This window comes from Parus major, chromosome 1A (genome assembly GCF_001522545.3).
Source record: "Parus major isolate Abel chromosome 1A, Parus_major1.1, whole genome shotgun sequence".
Taxonomy (NCBI): Eukaryota; Metazoa; Chordata; class Aves; order Passeriformes; family Paridae; genus Parus; species Parus major.
The window spans coordinates 4796380-4823496 of NC_031773.1; the positions used below are offsets into that span (position 1 = coordinate 4796380).

Genomic DNA, 27117 nt, shown 5'->3' on the forward strand with positions numbered 1-27117 from the left:
TGTAAGTTTAAGTGATGCTCCTTTTTAAAACCAGTGTCCCTCAAAAAGAGAAAAAAATGTGGTACTGCTTTTTCAGAAATTAAAGAAGTTTCTTTAGATAATAAATGTAAACAGCTGCCTTCAATACATAAGAAAAAAAAGCTTTCTCTGACTTTCCCTGAGTTAGGACCTTTAGAGTGAACTTTTTCTATGGATAAGCTGTCCTTTAGAACTGAATTTAATGCCAGCCCTCTATTGATGAAGTAATACTGTTATGAAACTCTCTCCTGTACTGTTTTCAAAGGGATAACATGTTGGGTTTTTCCTCAGGAGAGCAGCAGCTCATTTCAGTGCACTCTGTGGTGCTTTGTTTGGATACACACACACACCTGTACATGGATTTGTGGATGCTTGTGCCTATGCAAGCAGATAAGCACTTCTAAACAAAAGCTCCAGGGGAGTTACATGCACAGAATCAGGACACTTAATTGCTTTTTGTGTCTATAAAAATCTCCTGCCAGCTGTTATGGCAAAAAGTTGCCTTCTTGTTTTGTCAGCTCTTCCCAACCTTTGTAATAGGAAGGGAAAATGAAAGTGTTATCTCCAGTGAGTACAGCAAATCCTGAATCCTGACCACTAGGGTAAGCTCAGCCAGTGATTGTGAAGTTCAGACAAAGGCTAAAAGGGTGCTCCTCCATGCTTTTATATGAAATATGTATGGGATTGCTCTTGCATCTGAAGCGTTTTCTCCTTCCCTACTCACATGTCATCATCTTTAGGTCAATAACAAAGCACTCTGTCACAAGGGACCTTGTATCTCTCTGTTTAACAGATATAAGCTCAGTGCATAAAATAGGTGTTTGTGGTTGACACCTTCAAAATCATGTACCTGAATGTACTTTAATAAATATGAATATCAGAAATGGACCATTTATTTCACCATTTTCTTAACTGAATAACCATTCCCTTTTGCTGTTTTTTCCCCTTATTTCCCTCTAGGACACTGGAGCTTTTAAGTAATTTTCTTTCTAAGGGGTATGGTATAGATCACTTTTTTAAAGCTTCAGGGGTTCCTTACTTTGCTACAGCAACTCTTTAATTTTTGAAGTGGTAGAAGCCATCTGTCTCAACAGATCATGTTCTTTTACACTGAATGACGAAACAGTATTTCAGTTGATTTATACTTAAAACAGTCTTGGAAAGGAGGGAATTTCATAAAGCTGCCAATTTTTGTGTCTTCTATTAAGTTCCTAGTGTTCTGCTCTGTAGATTGCTAGGGTGGTGTCTGTCCCTCCCAGATGGGAAAGTAGGGCACAGATAAAAAAACAGCTTTCTCAATGTCAGGAAGAAAGACATAGAGAAGAATTAACTGAATATCTCCACCTAGTCCCTTATCAATAATCATCCTATTCCTTGAACTTCTGTGATGGACAGAAAACCAGAGGTAAATATTTGAAAGGTCTATTAAAAGACAGATACGGATGTGGAGCCACTAATTTTCTTTTGTCTCTTTGGAAATGGTTTCCTAAACATTTTACACTATGCATTCACGATAAATTAATTACCATTAGATTTCTTCTCCAATGCTGCATGAGATGGCATTGGGGCTCCACCAATGCAGCTGTGGTCCCTTTGAAAACCTGGCCTTCACAACAAGGCACTTATTAAGGTCATTACCAAAGTTTTTATTTTCTGGGCTATGTTATGAAGGCAGCCTGAACAATAACCTTTTCATAAGGCTCCATAAGAACCTCTTGGTGTTCACTGTATGACCTGACACCAAAAGAATGGAAATGAAAAGACAGACAGTGTCAGCTTTGGCTCCTCAGTGTGCTGCGGCGCTGGAACAGTTAACAGCCGCTTTCTCCTCTCCACCAAATCTGACCCCTGACTCTGCCAAATGGAATGAAAGAAGCAGATTGGGGTGTGCAAGGAGCTCTTTTTGAACATGTCTGGCAAATACAAGGAGCTTTTCTTCTCTTTCATTCTTTCTGTTGGGTGAGGAAGGGCAAGCCCTGCCTCAGACTACAGAAGTGTTTTCGCTCCGCCGCTGCTGCAGAACGAAGAAACCTTCCCGCTGGCCAGTAAAGAGAAATTCAGCAGAGGATGTAAATGTTTGGTTCATATGCTGTTTAAAGTGAACTACAAACACCTTAAAAACAATTAGGCTGATGGGAGTTCGGGGATGACTCTCTCTTCAGAGAGGCTGGAAAGCATTTCTCTCATAATGAAGTATGTCCTAATAGTGATTTTCTGCTAGGTGAAGAGACACAAAACACATCTTTGTTCGTGAGGCTTTTTATTGCAGCAGTTGTCATGAGCAAAACCTGAAAGTACTTGAAAATCCATTAAAAACACAATCAGGATTAAAAAAAAAAAAAAAATACCATCTCTTGAAAGTTTGTCTCTGCAGACTGTAAAAGTGAGAAGTCGATAAGTATGAGACACATTTATGCAATTTAAGATTAATGATTAACTGTTAAAGTGCAGGCTTTGTACAATCAGCAAGGAAACAAAACCCTTCAATCTCTGCAGCTGCTGGATGAAGCCAACTTCTAAGTTACAGTGTGTGATAAGATGTGCTGAATCCCAGCCCAGTTGGCCATTGACCTGCAGTGAATCAGCGATTGCTGTCTCCAGGGTGTTTTGGTTACAGTTCCCAATTCCCAAAGAGTAATTGTCAGCTGGATTTATGCCTGTTTGTGACTGCTTTTCCTCTGGTTCTGTACAAGCACCAGTGCATGACTTTGAGAATTTCTTAGACTTGGGACTTGAAATTTCTTTTCTCCCAAATTATTTACTTCACCAAGAAAGAATGGACTAGCTTTTAAATATTCATAATAATACTTGGACTTACTTATACCAGTTCTAAGTTCTAAGAGTAAGATCTTTAATTATTTTTTTTCCATCAAAATTATTTAATTCAGCCAGAATTTTTTCACACATCCAGGACATGATCCAGTGCTCAAGTTCCCAAGTTAAAGCAGCATCTTGCCAACTTTAAAACATTTGGCTGGTCAGCAAGAAAGAAAAAGCTGCTTGTAAAGCACTGGAATGCATTTTCAATTAGTCACTCCATTGCTTAAAAGGCGAGGCATTAGAGACTGGGAGGAGAAGCAGGGGGATGGAAAGGCTGATGGGGAGGGACAGCATGAGACAGTCTGGAGAAGAGACTTTATCAGCCCCCAACAGCAGCCCTGAAGTTGGAGGCCACTCTTTAAAACTGAGCTTTTGTTTAGCAACAGGCTCCCCAGGGAGAGTGAGGTTTTCCTGGTAAAAGACCAAGATTTCTTTCAAATAACTTAATATTGCTTTGTATGAAAGAGCAACAGAAAATATGTATTGGGAAGATGCTAGAAGGTTATTTATTTCTCTATTATTGCCTGATAACCAGGCTTCTGGGCACCCTGACTTAAAGGTTGTGCTCTGGCAGACCTTCCTTGGCTCCTAAAATATTTTGAGTGAGATAACAGCCTTGAAAGAAGATTAAATAACGAACCCAAACTGCTTACTATACTTGGTTTATTATCCTGCCCAACACTATGAAGTTCTCAGTCCAATAGGATTCTGGTATGGAAAGAGCTGGGGGAAAAAAAAAATCTTATTACATAAAATCATCTTTCTAATGCTCAGTAGCCATAACTGCTTTTGCTTTTTTAAACACTTTGTCCTGTACTTGACCTTCAAATGTTTGTAGCTAGCTGATCTGGAACTTTTTTGACTCCACAGCTGTCTAAACTAAGGATGATGACATTGCTTAGAGATCATTTTGTGTATGTGTGTATACAGGAATGCTGTTTTCAAAAGTATGTATATATCTATAGATATAGATGGATATATAGATATATATTTCTTTTTTTGTTTTACTTTAACATTACTCAAAATCTTGGAAAGCATGTACTTCTTTATCATATTAACTGAGAACCAAAAAGTTCTCACTGGGGTAACATGTTAAGGCATGAAAGACCCAAATTACACAATAGGCTGGATTTCAGCAGGTAGAGAAAATTTTGGGGGTGTTGCCTGCTGGCTAGCTGTAATAAATTTTCTTAAGTAATATTTCACAGATGTGCTAGTGTTTTCCTGGCAAACAAGCTGAAGATGGTAGGAAATTTCTTTACTCAAAGCATAAAAATAAAAGTTTTGAATACAAAGTCCTCATCCCTAACAGAAAAAACATTTGGCTAAAAGCTGGGCTGGAGTCTTCTATCTAAGCACAAGAGTTAAAATAATTTTACAGTGAGTTTCTGTTTCTGTTTTATTTGTTTTCTCCTACTATAGCTACATGCTGTATGAAACACGTGAAGCTGTTTTGGAAAATCCATTGCCTGTCGCAAGTTCCTCTGTGCTAAACTTGATCTCGTAGTTTTATTTTTAGAAAGCTTATAGTTGCTGTCCTCAGTGTTGTAGGAAAAGCTGGCAAAGTTCCAGCAAGGTCCTGCAAAATGGAGACATAGCTTTCGTTCCAGACACAAGAATTTGTGATTAAAAAAATAGAAATAACCACAATAAGTGCAAAAGGGAAAGGAATATCTACTCCTACAGTATAGTTTTCATGTGGCTATGTTGGCAGAAATAAAGGAGCATTTTCTGTGGGAAGACAGTGAAAAATGTATCTATGGAAAGTATAAGATGTACTTGTTAGAGATAAAATTCTTGAAATAGACATAGTTTGTGGGATTGTGGGATGAACAGAGTAAGACCCTGAACACCTTGGTGCACTGGGGTATAAAGACAGAGCATCTGCCTCTTTCTCACCTTGGCCTGCAAGAAGATGTGACAAGGACACAAACTTGGATTATCAATGTGTCAGGAGAGGTCAGGGCATTTTGATTTATGTTTTCTTTGCAGGCTAAGCTTGAAGCCTTTCTTAATTCAAGCCTGATCAACAATATATTTGCACTATACTAAATATTCAGTGAGAAGTTTACATGGGAAAATAGGTGAATGTAGCTCTAAAACCAGCAAATGTGGCAGTGGGGTAGAGAGGAAAGAGAAAAGGCAATGTGTTGCAACCACTGATACCCTCCCCAGCCTCAAACGAGGGATTAACATCCATAACAGTTGTTTACAAACTTCTAGGAGGAAAGAAAGACGTTGACCAATCTCTTTTTATTTGCTTTCCGTGCTAAAAAAAAATAAAAAATAAGAAAGTTTGCTCGGTTCCACAAAGAAACAACTGAATTTAGTTTTCCATTACAAGCATATTGCCCACCTCCTGTAGTTAAATAAATAGAGGGCCCAAAGTTTCCAGAGCTGGATAAAAGCCTTATCTCTGCAGAATTGCTCAGATATGTGTATCAGGTGAGAAACACCCTGTGCCCTGCTGGTTTTGAGAGATGGAACATCTGTAACCCCCAGTTGTCCTCCACCCTCCTGCCCCAGATCTGCACCTGCAATCTCACCATCAGCTGTCTCTGATGTGTTTATCCTCCCCACACCCCTCTGAGACAAAGCAAAACTGTTGGAAGCATTGCCTAGGGGAGGATGTAAAATTCCAAAGTCTGAACTTGAGGCCTGACTCGATAAACTGATCATCAGATTCAGCCCCACGGGCTGAGCCAGGAGCTTCACCTGGCTGAGGCAGGAGATGACTCTGGGTTTCTCCTAAATGAGGGGTCACTGATGCTCTGGCCTTTGAGCAAAGAAGGCATTTTGTACCTGGGTAATTTAGAACTGGTTGTGTCTGTCTGACCACTATCAGCTGCCTGCTGTCTGGCATGCAAAATGGTCACATTCTCTTTTTTTGGGCGGTGGGAAGCCTCAGTGTCACCTTCTGGCCAGGGCATGGCTGAGCTGGCTTTGTGCAGCCAGCAAGGTCGGGGCTCAGGCTGCCCCAACACAGCCTGCAGCTGACCAGGGAGCCTGAAATGGTTTAAGCACAACTCGAGTTTCATCTCACCAAAGAAGGAGGCAGTGGAAGACTTAAAAGTTTATTATGTCTTATAATGCTCCTTTATTATGTTTATTGTGTCACACACTACCAGATCTCCCAAATCTCTCTGTGACCATCGTATTTTTTTAACATACAAGGGCTGACCTTAACTTCTTTTTTTTTTTCTTTTCTTCTTTTTTTTCCTTTTCTTTTTTTATTTTGGGGGGGAGAGAGAGAGAGAGAGAACTGGTGGCAGAGGGAAACTAGGAGAACTAGGAGCATATGCCTGTGATAAAAATATCAAAGTGGAAGTATCTGCCAATTGGGGTAGTTTCATTCTGACTGAACACTTCATAAGGTACTGTTTTGCTTTTTTTCCCCTGAAGAATTTTAATTTGGGAATTTCAAGAAATCCTAATGAACTGGCAGAGCTCAAGGAGAGGTTACAATCATTTGCAGGATGAATGGAAAACATTTAGAAGGGAAAAATTGTAAGAGAAATATTTAAATGGAGGAAAATCAATGTCAAAAGTATAACAGAAACACAAAAGGAACCAATCAGCTCAATTTTCCTAAGTAAATACACACTATCAGCAGTTACACAACTTTTCAGATCACCATAGTAATCTGGAGGATGCTTTATCATTTATTTTTTAAGCAGTAAAAAAAAAAGAAATTGATTTAAGGGAACTATATAGACACCTTCTCCCCTTTCAAACATCCAAAGGGTTACATCTGGCTTTGCATGATTAGACTTTTTATTATTCCTCCATAATAGCAGTCTTGCTTTAGATCAGTGCATTTCAAGCACAGCTTCTCTGTTTAAGTCTATCAATTCTAATGGATTTAAAGAACAGAGAGGGGGGAGAAAGATTATTTTGTATTCTAAAGGTTGTGAACTGCTTTTAATGCGTGTGTCTGTCTCTCCATATGGGGGTGAGGGACAAGGGGAGGAGGGAAGGGTGGGAGAGGAGTTGCATTAGAAAGTCCCTCCTTTAAAAGTGTCAAACTCCAATCTGCACAGAACAGGGGAAGGGAGACCACCAACAACCCTCAGAAAATAATATAAAAACGAACCTCAAAGGCAGAAGAAAATACCCAAAAGGAGAAGACTGCAGCTTGCAGTAATCTGTAAATGATTGCTGGCAAAGACTGGAGGCTTCGAGCTTGAGCTGTGTTTGTTCCAAAAGAAAGCCAAGAAGGACGGTGTTAATAAAGAGAGATTTAACTGAGGGCTGTGCTTGGAATAAAGTGGACTACAAAAAGGTCAAATTTGATCAGTTGGAGCAGATTACAAGGGCTTTAAAAGGTAGTGGTGAAGAAATGAAACTGGGACTGTGAAGCAATATAGCACAAGATTGATTTTGGGGGTGGAGAGAAGCTGGGACAAGTGCTTATCAGCTTGAGAAGGAGGAAGAGCTGTGCTGGGTTTGTTGTCATTCCCACACTGAGTAGAGTACTTGCTGCTTTTGTGGTTAGCCTTCCCTGCCGTGGTTTTTCTTTTTTCTTTTTCTCATTTTTAATATACATATTTTATTATTGCTATTCCTACAATGGTGTCTATAATCTCTGACTTGGATCCTCTGAAAAGCTGGAAAGTTTTAAGGTAGGCCTATGTTTTCTTCTGTTTGGTACAGGCATTTTGGGTTTAGCCCTAAATTAACTGGGGCTTGAGTTATAATCGAAATGCGAGCCCTGGGCTTAAGTAAGAAAGGAGTTTCTGGTAATTAGAGCCCTTTTAAGACACAGCAAAACCTTTGAACAGATGTTTAGAGGGACCCGGGAGAGAATTTTTAAATATACTTCTCAGTGTTACAGTGCAGTGAGGAATTCTTTTTTTTTTTTTTTCCTTATTTCTTTTTAAGGAGAGATTGCTCTGTAAATTCAGGCTAATAGTAAAGGCTCACACCAGTTGCAACAGCAGCGTTAACTCTCTGCTTTCCTTGCTGTGCTCTGCATGGAAATGAATGGGAAACTCCAGAGAAGCAAAAACAAACAGTATGAAAGTTGATCAAGAAGTGGAAAATAGTCTTGGGGGAAGGAAGGGGGACTTGTTTCATGTTGTTGTTGAAACTTCCACACTTTGTTGCCTCTCCTAAGGCATGTGTTTGGCACTTAAAAGTTGCTACTTTTTTAACCTTCATTTAACTAATGTTTGGGGTTTTTTTATTTGTATAGTGAAAAATGGTACTTTGAACTGCTAAAATTATCAGTGGGGGAAAAATATCCCCATTAATGTTTGCTGCAGATATTGAAGATCCACAGTGCTAAATGTTTGTGTTTAATGCTGCTGTAAGTGCCTGGTTTTGCCTTATTGAGAATCCAGATGTATAAAAGTTTGCAGATGGTTTGCAGAAACTTCAGTAAGACATTGGAAACATCTGGGAGTGTAGATGGCAAAATTATAAAATCACTTAAATATAAAGTTGCATAGATACCCCTCAGCTTTTTTGCAAAATATGAAGCTGCCTGAACCTAATAATTTTTTGAGTAAATTACAAGGATTGGGTGCTATGAATTGTGATATTATTATGCTATATATGTAATAATATTTTAAAGTACACTTTAGATTCTTGGTAATTTTTTTTTTAAAAAAAACTTACTTGTTCTGAATTGAAAAAGGAAAAACAACACTTCAGAGTCAAAGTATAAAGTCTGCTTACATGACTAAGGTTTTTTTTCCTTACTGAGCTTTCTGTTTTAGGAGTTTAAAATTCTCTGACCATTTTCTGAGCCTCTGTGTAGGACTGGGCACTGAGACCCTCTGTCCTCGCCTGTGGTATGAGACTTGGCACAGGGGGCTTATTGCAAGTTTATTTTATTTTATTTTTCAAGTCATTTGGGACTATCAGCCCAGAATGATGAGTTTCTATTCCACTCCAAAAGTTCAGAGTGGATGTTCACCCAAACCCAGGGCTGGGAATGGCACCTGGGCTGGGGATCACCCTGCTCCAGGGCAGAGACCAGAGCCAGGGAGGCTTCACCACCAGCAAATGCCACTGAAGTGTTTTTGCAGAGCCCCATTACAGTGTGTGTGCTCCAGAAGAGCTATTCTAGGAATTATTTTAAGCTCTATGAGACTATTTCTGATTTCTCTGGGAGACAGCTCAGGTGATGCCAGGTTTGTGCAAAGTTAAAGGAAAACACAGAGGACATTAAAGTCAAGATTTAAGGAAGAGACAATGTTGCCCTCTCAAAGAATCCTGTTTTCTTTAAAAAAATTTTTACATACCTGTTAAAGAAATACCTCCCAGGCACTTTTTCCCTACAGCATGCCTGAAGTTTCCCAACTTTGTGTGTGAATCTGGAGACTGGAGCTGTATAGACACAGAGTAGGTCAAAGATGTGATTAAGTCTGGACATTTCTGTGTAGTTTCTGTGTATGATTAGAGCAGCAACTCTGCACAGATGTGACATTGTGCAGCACCACTGCAGGTGAAGAAGGTTAAGAGGTGGGAAAAGGCAATAGGTAATATGAGCAGAATGATTACTGAAAGAAAAGAGAAAAAGAGATAGAAGTCCTCACATAGCTCATATGGCTTGTGACTTACTGAGCTGCAATGCCACTTCTACCTTTCCTTATAAATTTTGGTTCCTCTTCTGTGGGCCAGTTTCCAACCTGTTTGAGGCCTCTGAAGTTCCTGGTTTTAGTGTGTCCCCAATGAAGGCTGTAGCTAATATTTATAAGAAGTAGAGAAATGTTTCTTTGTGTTTATTTTAGGTGCACAAACCAATTCTCTCAGACTCAAATGAGTCGATGTAGCAAATGCCACCACCAACTCTAAACTAGTGTCCTACACTGGTAAATTCTCAATTTTGTTTACTTTCTGCACTCCTGTAATTTATTCTGTGGCTCCATCACAGTTTGAGGCCTAATTAGCCAGGAAAAGATTGAAGGGTGCAGATCCTGTGGAGGCAGCAGGTGGGAATATTTTTCATTGGGACTTCATAATCCCCAGGGGCTCAGAGCAGCCTTGGTGCTGATTATCCCCATGTCAGCTGAGCTCTGGCTCCTCTGCCCTGCTCCCCAAACTCTCTGGAAGCCCCTTCCTTGACCTCTGAATAAAGGTAATAATGAAGGGAAAGGTACAATATAGCAACAGGCAAGGCTGTGGCTGGTGGTGAAGCCTAAAAGGAGGGAGAGGTTTTGTTGGAGCATGACAGGGGATTTTGCTGGAGTTCACCCAGCTAAGCTGAGAGAACTAGCAGAGGTATAAAATAAATGGCAATATGATGTGTGTACATATAATATTACATCAGGCCTTCCTCTTTGGTTCTGTCTGTCTGGGGTAGGACAGTGAGAGCTGCAATAATTTCTGGTTAGTCTCAGCTTCCTCTAGGTGCAAGAGCCCAAAACACAGTTTCATGTGCATTTTCTTTCATTGGATTTATTCGGAGTGGTCTGAGTACCAAAGTTACTGGAAAAAGAATGCATGGATTTTTTTTATTTCTTTCTTCCTCCTGTTGTCTCCTCTGGGATAAGCTCCCAGCATAAGATCTATGCTGTGACATGAGCACAGCACTGCCTGATCTGCCTGTTCACAGTGCTGACTGCAATATGCACCATGTCCTGTTGTATTCCTTGGAGCCAGGAGAAACTGGCAAAACTTCAAGCCTTCAAAAAGGGAAAAAAACCTTCAAAGCCTTCCCAGTAAATGGTGTGTGCTTTCCCACCCCTCTACAGAGCAGGACACAGAAATCTCATTTACCATCTTCAAAATGAGATGGGAGCTGGGATTGAGACCCGCTAGTGCATGAGACCAAAATCAGCTGTCTTGATTCTAGAAAAGTCTCTAATCCCTGTTTAGAACTGTTGGCATGTGGTTTTGTTCCTCATATGTGACAGGGACAATGGTTTCTGAAGCAACCTGTTCTCTGGGTCCCTACAGCAGCAAAAGCAAAGCAGTAGCCTGGCAAGGAGAGACACAAAGAGGAAAAAAAATATATTAACTCCTCTAGGCCACATCTCCTCTGCTGCTTTTTTGCCTTGATTTGGCTCCAAAAAGGCTAAATTCAGCACTGTAAATCATATGAGTTACCTATGCAGGGAAAATCTTGTACCCCTTTGCATTCCTGTCTGAAGTAATATGTGACCTTTCTATGGCACATTGCTAGGAACAAAAAATTAAAAGTCAGATTTAACTTGACTTTGCAACCTCAAGGTGAAATCCAAGGAAAGAGTAGGAGTGTTTAGTCAGAGGAGGGGTCAGCCTCCAGCCTGGGAAGCAGGGAATCTTGGTGTCTGCTCTGCATGCAGATGATTGGAATTTCACAAGTCCTATTGAACCGGCCTTGTCCAACTTGGCTGCTGGAGTTGGGAACATCTTGTTTGCAGCGCGTCATGTGTCAGGCGGATGTACCAATTCAAATGTTCTCTCCAAAATGTCTTTTTCCACCACACACACCATCCAAACAGCCTGCTAATGGTTTGGCTTTTCAGGAAAAAAAAAAAAAAAAGAAAAAGTGATTTTCATGCTTGGCAAATCAGCCCAGGAGGAGCAATTTCAGCATTATGACCTGTTCTGGGCAAATATTCCTATCCCTACATCCACCCCTGTGACTGCCTGGGAATTGAGGTGGGTTAAATAGCTTCAAAATGTTCAAACTGGGGAGGGTGGGAGGAAAGCAGACAGAACAGCTCAAATTTGGCTGTGGGCACAGAACAATAAATTGAGCAAAGCTTAAGATAAGGCATTCTGTATTTTATTCAGTATCTGAACAGACCAGTTAATGCATGGACCCCCAACATATAGCTGCTTAGAAAAAGGACTAAATAAAGCAAATATTTCACTTATGCTTTCCTCTGAGGACCTGGACGATTTTCTCTTCATCCAGTACTCAAAAAACAAAAGAAAACAAGCCCTGAAATTTGGCCCAGGGACATAATGCTGGACTCCATCACCACCATGAAATACAGAAAATGGAATTTCAGATGTCAGTGGAGAATACAAATTCCCTCATAATTGCCACAATATGCTTGGTTTATAAAAAAAAAAAATAAATAAGCGTGGAAAGAGGGTGTGTGTATCTTGTAATAACTAAAAACACATTTTAGAAATGGCTTTCCAGTTTACCAATCCAAAAATACAGATGGTGTCAGAGATGGCATTGAAAGGGGTGTTAGTGAGGGTTACACACGTCCCAAGTCATGACACAGATGAGAATCACCAGGGGGATGGTGGCTGCTGCCAAGCTCTGATAAGCTAAATATGAGCAACAAAACACAGTGTGGATTCTTCTGCTTTCAGTTTGAATGTGTAACTCTACAATCAGTCAAGTGAATAATACTGGGATGAAAAATCAGGGCCAGCTGTATTGAACTATGAATTTTTAATTTTTTTCATGATTTCTTATTTGTGCTTCCTTTGTACTTTGTAGAGGACAATATGGGAAGTTTTCTTGGTTTGTTTTCTTAGATTTTTTTCCCCCTTACAAAGGCAGGACCTATGGGATAATGCAAGAGGTAAAGACAACAGAAAACAGCAGATTAGGATGTAACACACTCCTGCATCCATTGCTGATGGCTGAGAAAGTCATCCAGTCCTCCTCTAAGCCTCTGCAGATTTATTCTTGCATCTTTATTTTCCCCTGATTAAAATTCACTATCACTCCTTTCAATAAGAGGTTATTCTTCACCATTTTGCTAAAAACAATCCACTTTTCATATCAAGCCTGTGTACAAGCTCATTACATCTTGTTCATTTGGACATGAGTTGTTAAATCTTCCAGGTGCTTTATGGGGGATTTAAACATCCAATTCAAATGAATGATCTCTCACAAAGAGGTTTACTTACTGCTGCTGCCATGTTCCCTTGCCTAATTATTTGAATTGCCCTAACCCCTAAAACATAATATGAAATGACTGCACCAGCAGCACAGCTGTCTAGCCAGAGTCTGACAGTGAGGTGCAGTAACATTCTGCCAGCCACCCAGTGATCTGAAGTTCAGGACCTTGTGCCAGTAGCTATGGCTTTTCCTTGATGGTTCCTTCCTCCATGAATTGACCAGACTGGTTTTGCAATTTTAACTTTGAGTCCAGAACATCTGTCAGCAAAGAAATTTTGTGGTTGGCACGCTGATGGCAGTTGCTAACAAAGCAATGCACAGGAAGGGCTCTTCTGCATGTAAACTTGTCTTGCATCCATGTTTTGGGAGATGTGGAAAGTGTTTGGAGTGGATTCCCTGCTAAAGCCTCGAGCCACTGACTTCAGGCTCCCTCCTCCTGAGAGGAGGTGGAGGTTGTGTTGTTTCTTCACCTATTAAATCCCAGAATTTGGCTCCTGACTGGTGATTACTCACACCCAGTTACACAGGTGCATGTGCTGCATGATGCAGGTAAAAGCAGGATCATCCTTTCCAGCACACCTTACTTAATGATGTTTTCCTCTACCATTCCATTGTCTTCATCTCTTAAATCAGTGGCAGTCCTAATGTACTCCTGCAGGTCTTTCCTAACCAACCCATTCAAATTTTAAGCTCTGTCTGGTTCTGCACTCATTGGAACTGAAATAAGGAGGAAGTACACAGGAGGGTAACTGGGCAGTGACAGCCTTACATTGTCCTTGAGAGATGAGGCAGTAATTGCATGCTTTTCCCAGAAGTTTTGTGTTAGTTTTGAAGTGTTAGTTAGTATCTGTGTGCCCCAGCTCCCAGAAGTAAAATGGACCTGTTAATACCTGTCTTATTTACTTTGGTTATAAGATTTTCATGGCTATACAGATGTACAGCTCTGTCCTATAAAACCCACAGCTCTGGGGGCTCAGCCTTGGGCTGGGCTTTTCATCACCTGCCCTCACTCATAACAATAATTTATTTAACTGAAACTAGAATTCAATTCTTTTGAGGTAAAATAATTCCTTGTTGTTTACTTAAACAACTAACTTTCTTTGTTATTTGTGCTTTGCAAGATAGCACCAAGGACAAGCTACACAAATTCCTTGCAATCACCGGCTTTTTTTTCCAAGGAGTTGTTAGGCTTTGTTTTTATTGAAGAGAGCTTCATTAAAGATCCCTTGCACCTCTGCTAGTCCCAAGGTGCTGTACCAAGGAAGGAGAAATGGAAGGTGAAACCAGAGAGATTTGTAGTCTTTGTTGCTAAGATTTTCCTTTGCTTGACCTGTGCAAGAGATGAATTTTTTATCTCTTAGGAAAATGCTGTAACTATTCCCTCTGGATGTTGTCTGGTGGGTATCAGTGTCTCCCACCAAACTTGTTCAGACTTCAGGAGCTCTAATATTCCTGAAAAATGCTCTGTGGCACTAAAAAAACCCCATACAATAACCTAGGTATTACCATCTAACTTCTTTTATATGAGCAGTTGAACATGCTTCTACTGATATACCCTTATTTTCCTTTTTTAAAAAACCCAAACATAATCTTATATTAATTTCATTTTTATATAACTTTCTCAGATTTTTTTCCTTAATTGTATGTGTTTCCTCATGTTTCATCACAAGTGATAGAAATTCCTTTTTTTTTTCCCTCATCTGGGTAAGTCCATGCATTCCTTGAATATAGAGGGATGTTGTGATCATTCACTTGTTCTTGAGTTGATCCCAAGCTGGTTTTACTGGACCACTTTGTTGCAGAACACCTGTTGACCTGCAGACACTGACTTTTTTTGTTGCAGTTCATTTACTTTTTACAACTGAGTTTTAAAAGTGAAGATTTTTCTAAAGATAAAAATATTGGGAGGCTCAGTGACTATCACAATTGTACTCTCTCTTTTGTAGAATGGATGGATTTCAGATTATTGGAAAAATTTGTCATGTCAGTTGTGCTGGATTTTTTTTTCTTCTTCAAGTTAAATTGCCTGTAGCCAGTTATCTTCTAGAAACACGGTGTATAGATAATTTTCATCTGTTAAAGAATTAATGTACTTGTTCAGGTAATTTTGCAATACTCTTCAGTAGTAGAAGACTAATTTTCATTTTAACATACCTGAATGGCTGAGTACATTTATATATTAAATCAGTAGATGAATTGAACCAGAGCTTTGTTGGGGTTGAAAATCTTGGTATGACTTTTGAGTGATTTGATTAAGGATATTCCACCCAAGGATTTGTAAGATACTATGGAAAGCTTTAAAGGAAGGAGAGGTTAGGGGTTTTTCGTTTAGTTTTAAGATTCTGAGTTTTATATTGGATTCTTGGTTTCCAGGTCCCAAAGAAAACAGTAACCTTATAGAAAAGATTTAAATGAGCCTTTGAAGTGGTGGACATTTCAATTCTGAAAAAATATGTAGTGTTAATAACAGTTCTCTACAAAGAATAGGCTATAAATCCACAATTTAATTAATCTCCACGTGTCATCCAAGCACAGCTCTACCTGTTACACTAATCCTGAACTAGGAGGCACTGGCAGATCTCAAGCTGAGACTACCTAATTTTGCAAATAGTAACTAAAATCACCTTCAAGCATTTTTGCAATGAATTTAATATCTCAATCTCTTAGGATGCAATTATTCCTTGTTTTAAGCAAGCAAGGGGTTACTGCATATTATTCAGAGGTGTTTTCTTGTTACTGTGAGGTTTGCATAGATTTCCATACAACTTACTTCAGGAGGTACTGGGTCAAATACTTGTTAGATATTTGAACCTTAATTTTTATGTACCCTTTCAGTAGAGGTGCTGGGAATGTTGGCTGGCTTGGCACATCATAACTGAACATCTTTTCTGCCCTGGTGTGGTCTTGGGGAAGAACTTTGGTGTTTCTGGCACTGCAGAAACTCAGGGGGGTCTCTGTAACCCTTGGACTTCCCCCTTGTTGGAAAAACTGACCTTGCCAAGAGTTGTGAAATGTTGACTGGGGTCAGGTTTCAGCTGGAGATGCCAAAATAAAGGATTTATGTAGCCTGGGAGGAATTACGAGCTTGGAAGGGGGAGATAGGTATTAAAGGACTCAGACAGGGTGATGGGGAGAAAAGTGTTTAAATACTGATGTAAACTTTCATTGACTCCAAGAGGAATTAATTGGCAGGGTCTTTTATGTGACTTTTGGGGTTAGATTTCCAGCTGACTCAAACTGACAAAACTCCATTGAGCAAGACCTAGACTTAGAGTAACTGGGAGTTGGAGCCCATGTGTTTTGCAGAAGACTTAACATCTTTCTCTTTATACATAAAGTTTCTGGATCTAATAGAAGAAAGAAATGTCTCGGTCAAAGAACTTACTGTATTAATTAATTCCAGCCTGTGTTTTTGATGCCCAGTTTTACTCTTTCTAAAGTTTGGACTCTAAAAACCTCTTGGGAATAAAGTTACATTAAGTTTTAATTTTCTAGCTATTTTTTCCTGTGTTTAAAAGAAACAGATGACCCAACTCTTTGCTCTTTAGTTAGCCTTCAAGTAGACTAATAAATCTGCCATAATCTATGAACAAACTTAAACCCATGACATTGTAGGCTGCAGACAAGCTGAATAAACTAACTACATAAATTGAATATGAACTTTAAATCATTGGGAAGCAGTGATAGGAGAAACCAAATTTGCTGCATTGCAAAGTATTTTCTTAGCTACTTATTTGAGCTGAAACTTTCCTGATTTTTGTAAATGTGGTGGGGGTGGAGGGCTGGGTTTGGGGTTGGTTGGGGGGAATTTTTTGGTTGTTTTTTTGGATTTCTTCTCATTCCTGCATAAGCTGTTTGTATTTTTAAATCAGAGCAACATGATTTTGTACATCTAGCTGTGGGGCTGCTCTTAACTGAGTTTAGATCTCCCTGCTGTTCACTGTAGCGAGGCACAGCTACATCTGTGGGCAGCAAGTTGCTCTGTTTAACATGAGATTCATTAAAATCTGTGGTTAGTGAGAGCTTACATCGTGCATACACTTATAATAAGTGTAACTGCAGAGTCTTGGTACGTGATGCCCCAAAACTGGCTAGATCACTATTTCATGTGGACTTTGTGTTCTCCTCATCTTTGCTCTCAGTTTTTTTCATAAGAAAAATTTAAAAGCAGTTTCAGCTCTTCACACCCAAGAGAAAATGCAAGTTCCTCACTGAGATGTCCCCTAACTTAAAAGTACCTTATGTAGCAATAGTTTCTACAGTAAACAGCTATATGAATTTTTCTATCTGAGCCTAGGCTGCAGTTATTGTATTTTACATCCTTTCTTCTGCATCTTATCTGGAGATAGTATACAACCAGGCACAGCAGAGTGTCCAGCAACAGAAATAGGCAATTATTCTTGACGTGACAAAATAGCCCAAAAAAAAATATGATGTGCTGCAAAGAAAATTTTGTTGTTCACATTTGTGTGGCTGAATAAAGGTAAAAAGAAGAATGAGTATGGATGAAGCTGCAGGTCCAAGTCCAGGAGGGATGAGTCTGTCCTATTCATAGGCACACAAGAAATTACCTTGGCCAGAATTATTTTTGTTGCAATTACAGATGTTTACTGGGTATGCATCACAGCACAAAAGTCCTAGGAGAAGACCTCGGTTAATTTGCAGAGGGGGAAAAATCCCCAACAAAACAAATCAATCAAACAAACAAACAAAAAGAAAAAAAAACCCAAAAAAACAAAAACCAAAACATCATAGCCACTGTTCAAGAAAAAGGACCTTAAAACAAAATGTCCCTTAAAGTACAGAAACCCTGGTTGAATGTATAGTGTACCTGTATTAATCTGACTGTACTGATTTCTGCCTTGTTTTCCCATTAAAAGCTCTGCAAACTATTACAAGGTTGATTGTACATCCTGTATGGGCAAATCATGTCATGGATTAAATTTAAGCAGTTATTATGAAACTACAATCTATAACAACAGGGGGAAAATAAGCTGTGTTGATGCAGATGAGCCATTTTTACAGTGAGCTTGGGATTTGGATATGAAACAACGTTGGGCTCCAGGTTGCAACACCATAAAACATGACAATCTGAAGGAAACAACAAGTTCTGTATTTATTTTATCTTCCCCCCCATTTTTCCTTATAATACACACCAGCAGTCTGACCACACAGGAAGTTTGCACAAATCTACATGGTGAAAGTGGGATGAGGAAGAAGAATGAGCTCTGCAACAAAGGGTTGGGCCTGTTTTATTTCTTCAGCAGCTGGAAGCTTAGTGTGGCACTGTGGAATAAAACCAACTTTTCAGGGAGGAAGCTGTATAATCAGCATGTATGATGGGCCCTTAAAACGTGATGATCTGGAACAGAGCAGTTACCTATATATGGTATCTTTGTATCGCCTCAGTAGGAGCTGCCAATTTTGAATTCCTTCAGGAAGATGGTAAAAAATGTGCTTGAACCAAGGGGTTGCAGCATGAGTTAGATGAAAGTTTCAGACCCAGAAGGGCTCCCTTCTGAGGGGTGCTTAATTAGGGAAGCAAAGGGTTGCATAAAATAGCCAGCTCTTCTCAGAAATGGTGACTCGAGGCTTCTGTTTGAATTTTCTCATAACACAAAGGAGAAACAAAAATCTTTTGAAAGATTTAAAACCAATAACCCACATGGCAATTAGCTCACAGGACTCTGTGCCAGTAGATACTCTGAAGGCCAAATCCTGAGAATTGGGGAAAAAAAATACATTTTTATGGGTGTTGAGAACATCTACAATCAGATAGGATTAAAATGGATGGGGAAGGCTGTAAATCCTCATGTTTTGGCCAACTACTGTCTGAGGTCAAGGGGAATCTTTCCTTATTTGGCAACATATCACTATCCATGGAGGTTTTTTGTACCTCTTGGGGATGGAAGGTCACATAAAACAAACTCCTGTCCGATCCAATGAGACAATTGCTGTTATACAAGAGCGTTAAAATCCTACTCATTGAATTTTCCTTCCTACTACTAAATTCTAACAACATTTACTTTATTGATGCAATGCATGAAAAAAAGAAAGAGCAAACCTTTCAAGCCTTATGTTACTAAAGATTTTTTTTTCTTTTTTTTTAACAGCATTGTATACAGGGTCCTAACCACTTTTTGGACCAATGAGTTTCACTGGGTAATTTTGCACTGAATTAAAATAATTATTCATCACTGTTTGAACTTTGTGTACTCTCAGATAGGTAAATTATACACTTTAGCAGGTCAGCATGTATTCTGACATTGTTATGGGAAAGATTTGCATGAGGAAAATATCGACTTCCCTCCCTCCCCCTTCCCATGATAAAAATCTCAGTGTACAATAGCTGTACTGCCACATGTCATGGGGACATTGTGTAAACTACAGAGTTACAAATTTGTCAGCCTAACCAAATGTCTGAAGGAATAATGTCATATTTCACGTTGTATTTCATCTGTAAGCCTGGTCTGTTTTAACCTTGATTTGTGTGGCAGCTAGCCATACCAACAGCTTGTGCATGGCTGATTATAAACAACTTTATTTTAATGTAACAAGATTCTCATTTAATTCCTGTGAGCTTGATGCAATGGTGATCAAAGCTAAATGCAGACCTCTCTAAGGTAAAGGATTAGATCACACTGACCAGAAAATACAGGGTCCTGAAGATTTCAAGATCACAATCTTTTGTAGGTTGTAATTGAAATTTTCTGAAGCTGAATAGTACAATTAAAATATTGTGAATTAAGTTCACAGGGAGCCTTGGTATAATTTGGATATAGTTGTGGTTTTAATTTAATTCCATTTTTGTATGGAAGGACTTGTATGTTCAACCAAGGCTTATTCATTTAGTATTGCAAGTTATTCTTTCTCCATATTATTTTTACTCTTTAAGAATGAAAAATTTATTTTGCAAGAGCTGGAGTCCTTGAAATCTGCTTTCTTTTTACAGGGATAGTGTGTGCATCTTGGTTGGACTGTGTCATGCTGAATCAAACACAGATTCATACTTGGTGGGGCCAGGGGGGTCCTGCTTTGGGATTTTTTGATGTTTCTGGTGGTTTCAGTGTTAGAGTTGTTTAGTGGAGCTTTTATTTTTTTTCTTTTCATTATTATTATTTTCTTGATCTTTTTGATTATTTCCTTTTCCTTGGCATGGATTTTATTTTGGGATTTTCCTGGGGGAGGAGGGTCTTCTTTGAGGGGTTTTTTGGATGATGATGGTCAGGATAGGGTGTTGATGTTCTAGAGGATTAAAAGTGTCCTTGTTGAAGCAGTGTGCCTGAGAGGTTTTCTGTCTTTACCTGACTGCCTATTTTTGGGAGGCTTAAGACAATTTAGTACTTTTGAGATTACCACGTCCTTGCCAAGCATCTCAGAAGCTGAACAAGAAGTTCAAGGAAGGTGGGAGGGATTAAGCTGACATTTGTATGTGACTGTATTTACACATCTGATTCCTGAACAGGGTGGAAAGAGACCACAGCGTTCATTTTATTTTTAAATCAGCAATAGCCAACCTAAGTCCATAAATGTCAAATTTGAGGGGCCAAATTGAAACCTGAATTGAACCTTTGAGTGGCTCTTAAGCTTGTGGTGAAGTGAATCAAATTGCAGGAATGATTCTTAACTCAATTGTCCCTTTAAACTCCTGCTGCTTTGCAACTTTGCCTTTCTTCTTAGCAAATAGCTGATTTCGAGCACTTCTCCTTTCCCTCCTGTGGCAAAAATATAACTTTTAAATTCAAACAGAATCAAAACATGTTACATAAACATGGTTGGTAAACTTTAGAAAAAAATTGGTTTACTTTTTTTTTTTTTTTCTTCCCCTCAAGTCTTCATTCATTATTATGAATCTTGTTTGTTTGAGAGAGCAACAATACAAATTGTGAACTTTAATTTTCTGTGCAGTGTTAGGAGGAGGTGGGAAACAGCAGTAATAGCCCAAGGTCCTACATTATGTGTTTGATATTTGTGTCACAGGGCAATATGGTGCTGCCCATTATCCTGGGGCTGGGAAATCTTTAGGAGTACAGATAATGAATCCAGTGCTGTCAGTTTTCATCGTTAAAAATTTCCTTGGCTCTGAGGAAAATCATTATGTGAATGGGGATTTACCCAGGGAAAAGGCACAGATGATCATGTGCACACAAAGATACTTAAGGTCAAGAAGCTTTTTTTTTTTTTCCAATCACAAGGTAAAAATGCAGAAATTTGCAAATATGGTCTTTTTAAATGTATATAAAATTATATTGTGGAACTTTCTTTATCTTTAGATTATTGCACAATCTTAGAACTTGCATTGAGACCTTCTTGTTTTTGTGGTTGTCAGTTCATGAGTTTTTGAAACAGGAGCCACACAAAGATTTCTGATTCCCCAGTGATGTAGAAACTACTTCTCTAAAATTCACATCATTTTCTGACCAACCTTTCTCTTCTACTTCAGCTGTGAGGTTTTTCCCTCACTCTGGGCTATTTGAAATATAAATGTTTCCTGGTTCCAAATGTGAAGCATCAATCCATTTCTGGGCAAAATTTTCATGGTCCTTTCAAATGTGTACTATTGAAACCAAATAAAACTCCTGCCCAACACCCACAGAAGAAATCAGCTTGCAAAGGTTTCTGACAGTGTGCTCCAGGGAAAGATTTTATATAATTTAAAATAGTTTAACTCTAGTTCTTTTGTATTCTCATGCTCATGGCTTGCTGTTTTAAAGACCTGTTATTTTTAAGACTCCATACCAGTGTTAATCAATTTTAGCTGCATGTCCCCAGATTATGTATGAAGACAATATATTTATGCTTTTATTTGTCAAAGAAAGCTCTATGCCAAACCGAGGTCTTAATAATCAGGCAGTGCTGGGTGGGGATTTTTTTTTGTTTAGCTGTGTTTGTCCTGGAGATTGTTAGGCTGAAGTATTTGTTTAAAAGAAACAAAATGAAAATGAGGGTCTATAGCCAAGTTTTCAAATGATCCTCTTGCTCACTGGCAGTCATTGAGACAGGAAAAGTGATGGCTAGTGATTCAAAAATCCTTCATGCTCTCATTTTTTGGCATTTGAGCTCCTAAGAGAGTCTGGCCTTTTTCCTGCATCCTGAGATTAGCTGAAGCACTGGTTTTGTGAGGATTTTTTTTACAATCTACACAGTCCAAAATTACAACATTTGTTGGGAAGTTTTTAAGAGTTTTTTTGCCCAGGCATGTCCTTCGAGATGTTGGCCACCTTTAACCATTCTTGACTTCAAAGAGTGTTGATGATTGAGTTTTGTACAGGCATATCATACCAGAAACAGCCCTCAGCCTGGGGAAGTGCACTTTCCTTAGGTTGTGAACCTCTCCTGACATTTCTTCTCTGAGTCTCAATTGTTTCTAATCCTGTATTTAACTTTCCTGCGAACTTTGGTTTGGCAGAGGAATGTATTTGCTTGTTTGGGGCAGGCTGTGTTTTACTGCTTTGCTTGAATTTCTTAGTGTTCTCCAAAATCACAGTGACTTGGGAATCTTGCCAGTGTTTTAGACTTCAAATAGTGATAGTAAGATTTGTGTGCTCATTTGAGGCTTACATAAAAGCTAAAGCTAATATTTGTGGGCATGATTAAATGTGTTTGGTATTTTGGAGGGGAGGGATGTATCTAGCTTATGAGTTATGCTTGCTGCCTTGTGGGGATTCTTATGAAATGTAGCAGCAGCTCAACAGGTTACCTAGCAGAGGGTGAGTTAATGCATAGTGCTGATACTCATAAATCAGAAGATTAATGCCTGCCTTACACCTCTTAATAAAAACAGCAGAGAACAACAATCTTATCAACATACATGTAATCTGTAAACAAGCATTGTAGTCAAATACAAACAGATTTTTATCATTATCCTGCTCCAAACCATGTGACTTTGCAGTGAAGTACTTGCAGGAGATGAGTTAATACATGTTTGACAACAGTTGCAGCCAAAAAAAAAAAAATCATTAATGCTAACATGAGCAAGATAATTGGGATTTGTGGGGGAGTGAATGTCCAGATTTGAACTTTTGAACTGCCAAGCATTAAAGCTTGTTGCTTCCTCTCAGCAACTGCTACAGGCTGCTTGTATTTTTTTTGTGAAGACCCAGACTTAAGAAAAAAGTGGAATGTGCTAAATCTTCCAGTTAGTAGAGATAGCAGTGATGGATCAATTAGCAAGCTGGTCACTTCTTGTCCTACTGCATATAAACTGTTTTCAAAGAATCACAGAATGGATTGGGTTGGAAGGGACCTTCAGATTTATCCAATTCCACCCCCCTGCCATGAGCAGAGGCACCTTCCACTGGACCAGGTTACTCTAAGACCCACTGAAAAATGAGACATTTGTGGCCTCCAGGCTGAAAAGATGTGTTTCTAGAAAGAAACTATTTTGGAGAAAAGGAGGAGGAAAAGAAGGCTTAGAAAGAAGAAGACAAAAAGGTCTGGGAGTTGAAACAAGTCTTGGAGGACTTGGTGAGGAAGATAAGCAGAGAGAAGTTGGGGAGTGCCTGGAGGCCTCAGCTGGTGATGCCCAAGATGTGTAACTGTGAGCAGTGGCCCAGGATGGAGGAGCACAACCTCTGACCCAAACCAGGGACGTGGGGACCTTGTGAATGTAGCCTGAGCATAGTATGTGAGGTGTAAAGGAAGGCAAAACTGAATTTCCTTCCTTTCTAAATAAGTCCTTACCCCTCTGTGAACAGTCTGCTGAAACCTGAGTTATATATATATGTATCCTCCATATATCTATATCCTATATATATATCTATAGTTATCTATATATATCTATATCCCTGGATATATATATATATCCAAGCCCATATATATTTATATTTATATGTATAAAGTGACTCCTTAGGTGGGGGTATGCAGCACTTTCCAAAGCACGAATGAATTCTGGTTCCTAGATTTAAACAGGTCATGGATAGATGGAAACATGGATACACGTGCATGATGTACAGGCTCAGAGATGGTGTGGGATGACAGTAGTTCCATAAATGCTGTTCACAGCAGGCTGTGGGACTGTAAGGAGCAATGTAATCATATGTATTCTCCAGAGGAGATGGCTGTCTTTTCAATACCAGTCCACTTCTAAAAAGCACAAATAAGCTCGAAACACTTGGAATTAAATGGTACTCTGTGAAGAGTAGGTAGGATTCATTACACACATTCCTAATTATGTCTTAGAACAGAAATTATTTCATATGGTATTAAATAACATGTTTTGCTTTGAACTCTCAAACCTCACTCTAATCACCTTCCAGCTTTCTTGGGTACTCTTAGGTTCAAACTAAGCCCCCCTCTTTTTCCTCAAATAATCCATCAAGGGTTGTTAGCTGGGGGAAGAGAGTACTCGGAGAAGCGAGTAAGTCAGTGACATAATTGGTTTCCTCTCAAAAATGTGTATGAATGAAGATAGTTGCAGCTGTTAGTGAGTACAGAGATAAACTTTCCATGCTTTAAGTCTTTTGATAAGTATTTGTGTATTTATTTTGGACCTAACCCATTTTAAGGAAAAAAACCCAATAAATTGGATAGCTCTATTTCTTAAAGGTGAACTCTTATGAAAAGTAAAGAAAATGATAAACTTTTAAAAATGGCTTAACTTTGCACATGAAAGACATGGAAAAGTAGGTGTAAAATCCTGGTCTGTATCTTGAAGCTGGAATAAAGGATGATTGGGGCAGGGAAGTTTCTACATAAAGTTAATAAATAATTTTCCATCTGATTTTTTCAGGACTTTGAGATTCCTCCTAGCATAGGTCCTTCTCCTCCAGCAGGTTCTCCCTATAGCCTTCATCACTGATCATTTTGGAAGCTAGACTGGAGGTTTTTCCTTCCCCATCTTCTCACCATCTTTAGTCCATTTTCTTCTCCAAATATTAATTGAAATTAATGTTAAATCAGAAATCTGAGCAGAATGCACATGACAGACCCCCAAGTAAGGTTCTGTAGGGTGGCTTGGACATATAGTAGCTGTATTAGTTCAACAAGCAGGGGAAAACATTGTAAAGAGTTTAGGCACTGAGCAGAACCATTTGGTCTCCAGTCATACCTGTGGAGCTCTCAAGGTAAAATATAAAAGAGAAAGTCACAAATTGTTACAGCTTCAGGTTATCTCTAGTTAAATGTCAGTGGTGACTGAGATAATGAACTTTGAAAGCAGAATTGTCATTAGAAGCAGACCAGCATCAGCCCTGAGCCCACTAAACTAGGTTGGACTTTAAAACACTTAAATATCTAACAAAAACCCTTTTAAATTAGGTGAAGTGACACTACTCTGTAACTGCAATCCTGGCTCACATGAAGTATTACTTCAGGTTGTTTTCTTCTTTATGAGGGTGTCTGTATTGCAGATTTGTATTCATGTAATTATTTACCAAATGCAATTTCTTTCTGTCAAATGAAGACATGAACACAAGAAGAGTTAAATTTATATGGCTTTTTTTTTTTTCTCTCTGTGTGTGTGTGTGATTTACAGTGATTTTTAGAGAGGTGTCTGAGCAGTGGCCCCATTAAGTTCAGTGTGATTTTCAAAATCTGCCGGAAACTGTGGCACATATTTAAGCAGCTGGTGAAGATTCCATTTTTCAGTTATTTAAAAAGGGAAAAAAAGCAAATATATATAATATTAATCATTTTCAATTAGGTTGGATATCAACATTTAAGTGAATTAGAGTTAACGCAGGAAGGAATGAAGGACTGACCATATTTTTACTGCCTGTGCTGCAGGTATTTACCTGTGAAAGGAGTTTGACAGGAGCAGTGTCCAGGAAAATGCATTGTTAAACTGAGAGGGGGCACCAAGGTGGTGTGAGAAAGTTGATGGGGAACACAAGGATCTTTTTACACAGCAGTGTAAAAATCGGTGTAAGTGTGAAGTGTTTGAATTTTCTCGGATGAATGTGGTCAGTGAACCACATCTCCTTTCCACTGATTGCCGGCTTTAAAACATATTAAATATTTGCTGCTTCAACCGTGGGGTTCAGAAAATGCTTCACTCAGTGAGTCACAGCAAATGCATGGCATAGTTAGCATCTGTTGGGGTTAATTGACAGAGAACTCTTCAAAAACAGAAATAGACTCTTAACTCCTCTGCCTACTGTTTCTTCTTTTCACAGAGATGACACAAAGGGAAGAAAATCTTTATGCAGAATCTCATTGAATTGATGAGGTTATACAGAGCAGTAGCAGGCAATGTGTGGCTTTAGTGCCTAAAGTGTTCTGTAAAACCTAACAATTTACACGTGCATATTTAGGGTATCCAAGATACATTCCAGAGAAAACTTGTAACAAAACCCCTGTTCCTGCACTCCCTAACACCTTTGTCCCCTGGGTTCCACCCTGCTGTTGAGTTGAAGTCTTTTTTCATCACATCTTGATTAATACTAGGTGCTAAAAGCAAATTGGTGATAACTGCTGGTCGTGACAGCTCTTGTACAAGCTCTTGCCAATGGCAGCACTAGTTCTTTCCTGTTCTTACCTGCAGTAGCCTTCTTATTTTAATCATGGGCCCCAAGCAGAAATTGTCAATTAGATTGAGCCTTGTGGTTGTCTTTGAATAAATGTTCTTTAGCAGATAGATTTAGTGCCTTGCTACTCTATTCCCCTGGTTTCTATGTGCAATATACCTTCCATATACACTAAAATGAAGTATCTTCCTGGGGAAAAAAAAAATCTATCCAATCACACAGCAGATAAAGTGGCTACTCTGCTGAACTCCAGAAAGAAATGAGAGGGCTTGATGAATGCCTTGAGGCCAAAACAATGATTCTCTTGCTGCTTTCTCTTTCAAAAAAAAAAATAAAAAAATCTAAGATGGAAAATCTAAGTTATTTCAATGTAAACAGTATGGAGAATTGTGGTAAAAGAGACAGTGTCACTTCTTTTATCACATCTACATTTGATCAATGTCTCTGCAACTGTTTTGTCCCAAGTGGGATAATGGAAAAAGGGATCTTCTGTGGATCTGGCTACAAGTTATTGATAGGTGGGGTAGGATCTGTGAGGATGCAGGGCAGGCTATTCCACTGACTCAGAGCTGTGGGGGATGCTGGATGCAAACACAGCTCAGTTTTGCTTTGAAGAATGATGGCATAGTCAGAAACTTAAAAATCACAGACACTTTGCACATAATTATATCTGTTGGACTTGAGTGGGCTGTGAAGAGGAAAGATGATGGAGTCTGGAGTTTGCTTATTTCTGAAACAGTCCAAGGCAGGGAGGGACTGCACATCATCTTACATCAAACCAGTGTCTGACCCGTTTTCTCAAAGTTGTAGTTCTCTTTTATAGTGGAATTGACAATATACATACAATGCTCATACTCTGGAGCGAGTGATTGAGGGAAAATGCTTCCCTCTGGGAGGAAAACATTCCCCTTGAAAGGTGTTTGGTGGGTGTAGCAGGGTATTGAGAAAAACAAGATCCCACAGCACTCCATGGTGCTGGGCCAGTGTATGTCCACATCAGCCCCAGGAGAC

General features: G+C 39.1%; 1 protein-coding gene across 2 annotated transcripts in view; it reads left to right on the top strand.

Annotated features, from left to right (window-relative positions):
• CELF2 (CUGBP Elav-like family member 2) overlaps positions 1 to 27117 on the top strand; it is a 545877-nt gene that overhangs the window by 162533 nt on the left and 356227 nt on the right. Inside the window, exon 1 of one of the 2 annotated variants that reach the window (XM_015627335.3) lies at positions 6922 to 7460. The exons of the other annotated variant lie outside the window; for it this stretch is intronic. Within the exon in view, the coding sequence (XP_015482821.1) occupies positions 7408 to 7460 (53 nt within the window). The 5' untranslated portion in view covers positions 6922 to 7407. Of the gene's footprint in view, positions 1 to 6921; positions 7461 to 27117 lie in introns of those variants that run through there. 2 annotated transcript variants of the gene reach the window in all.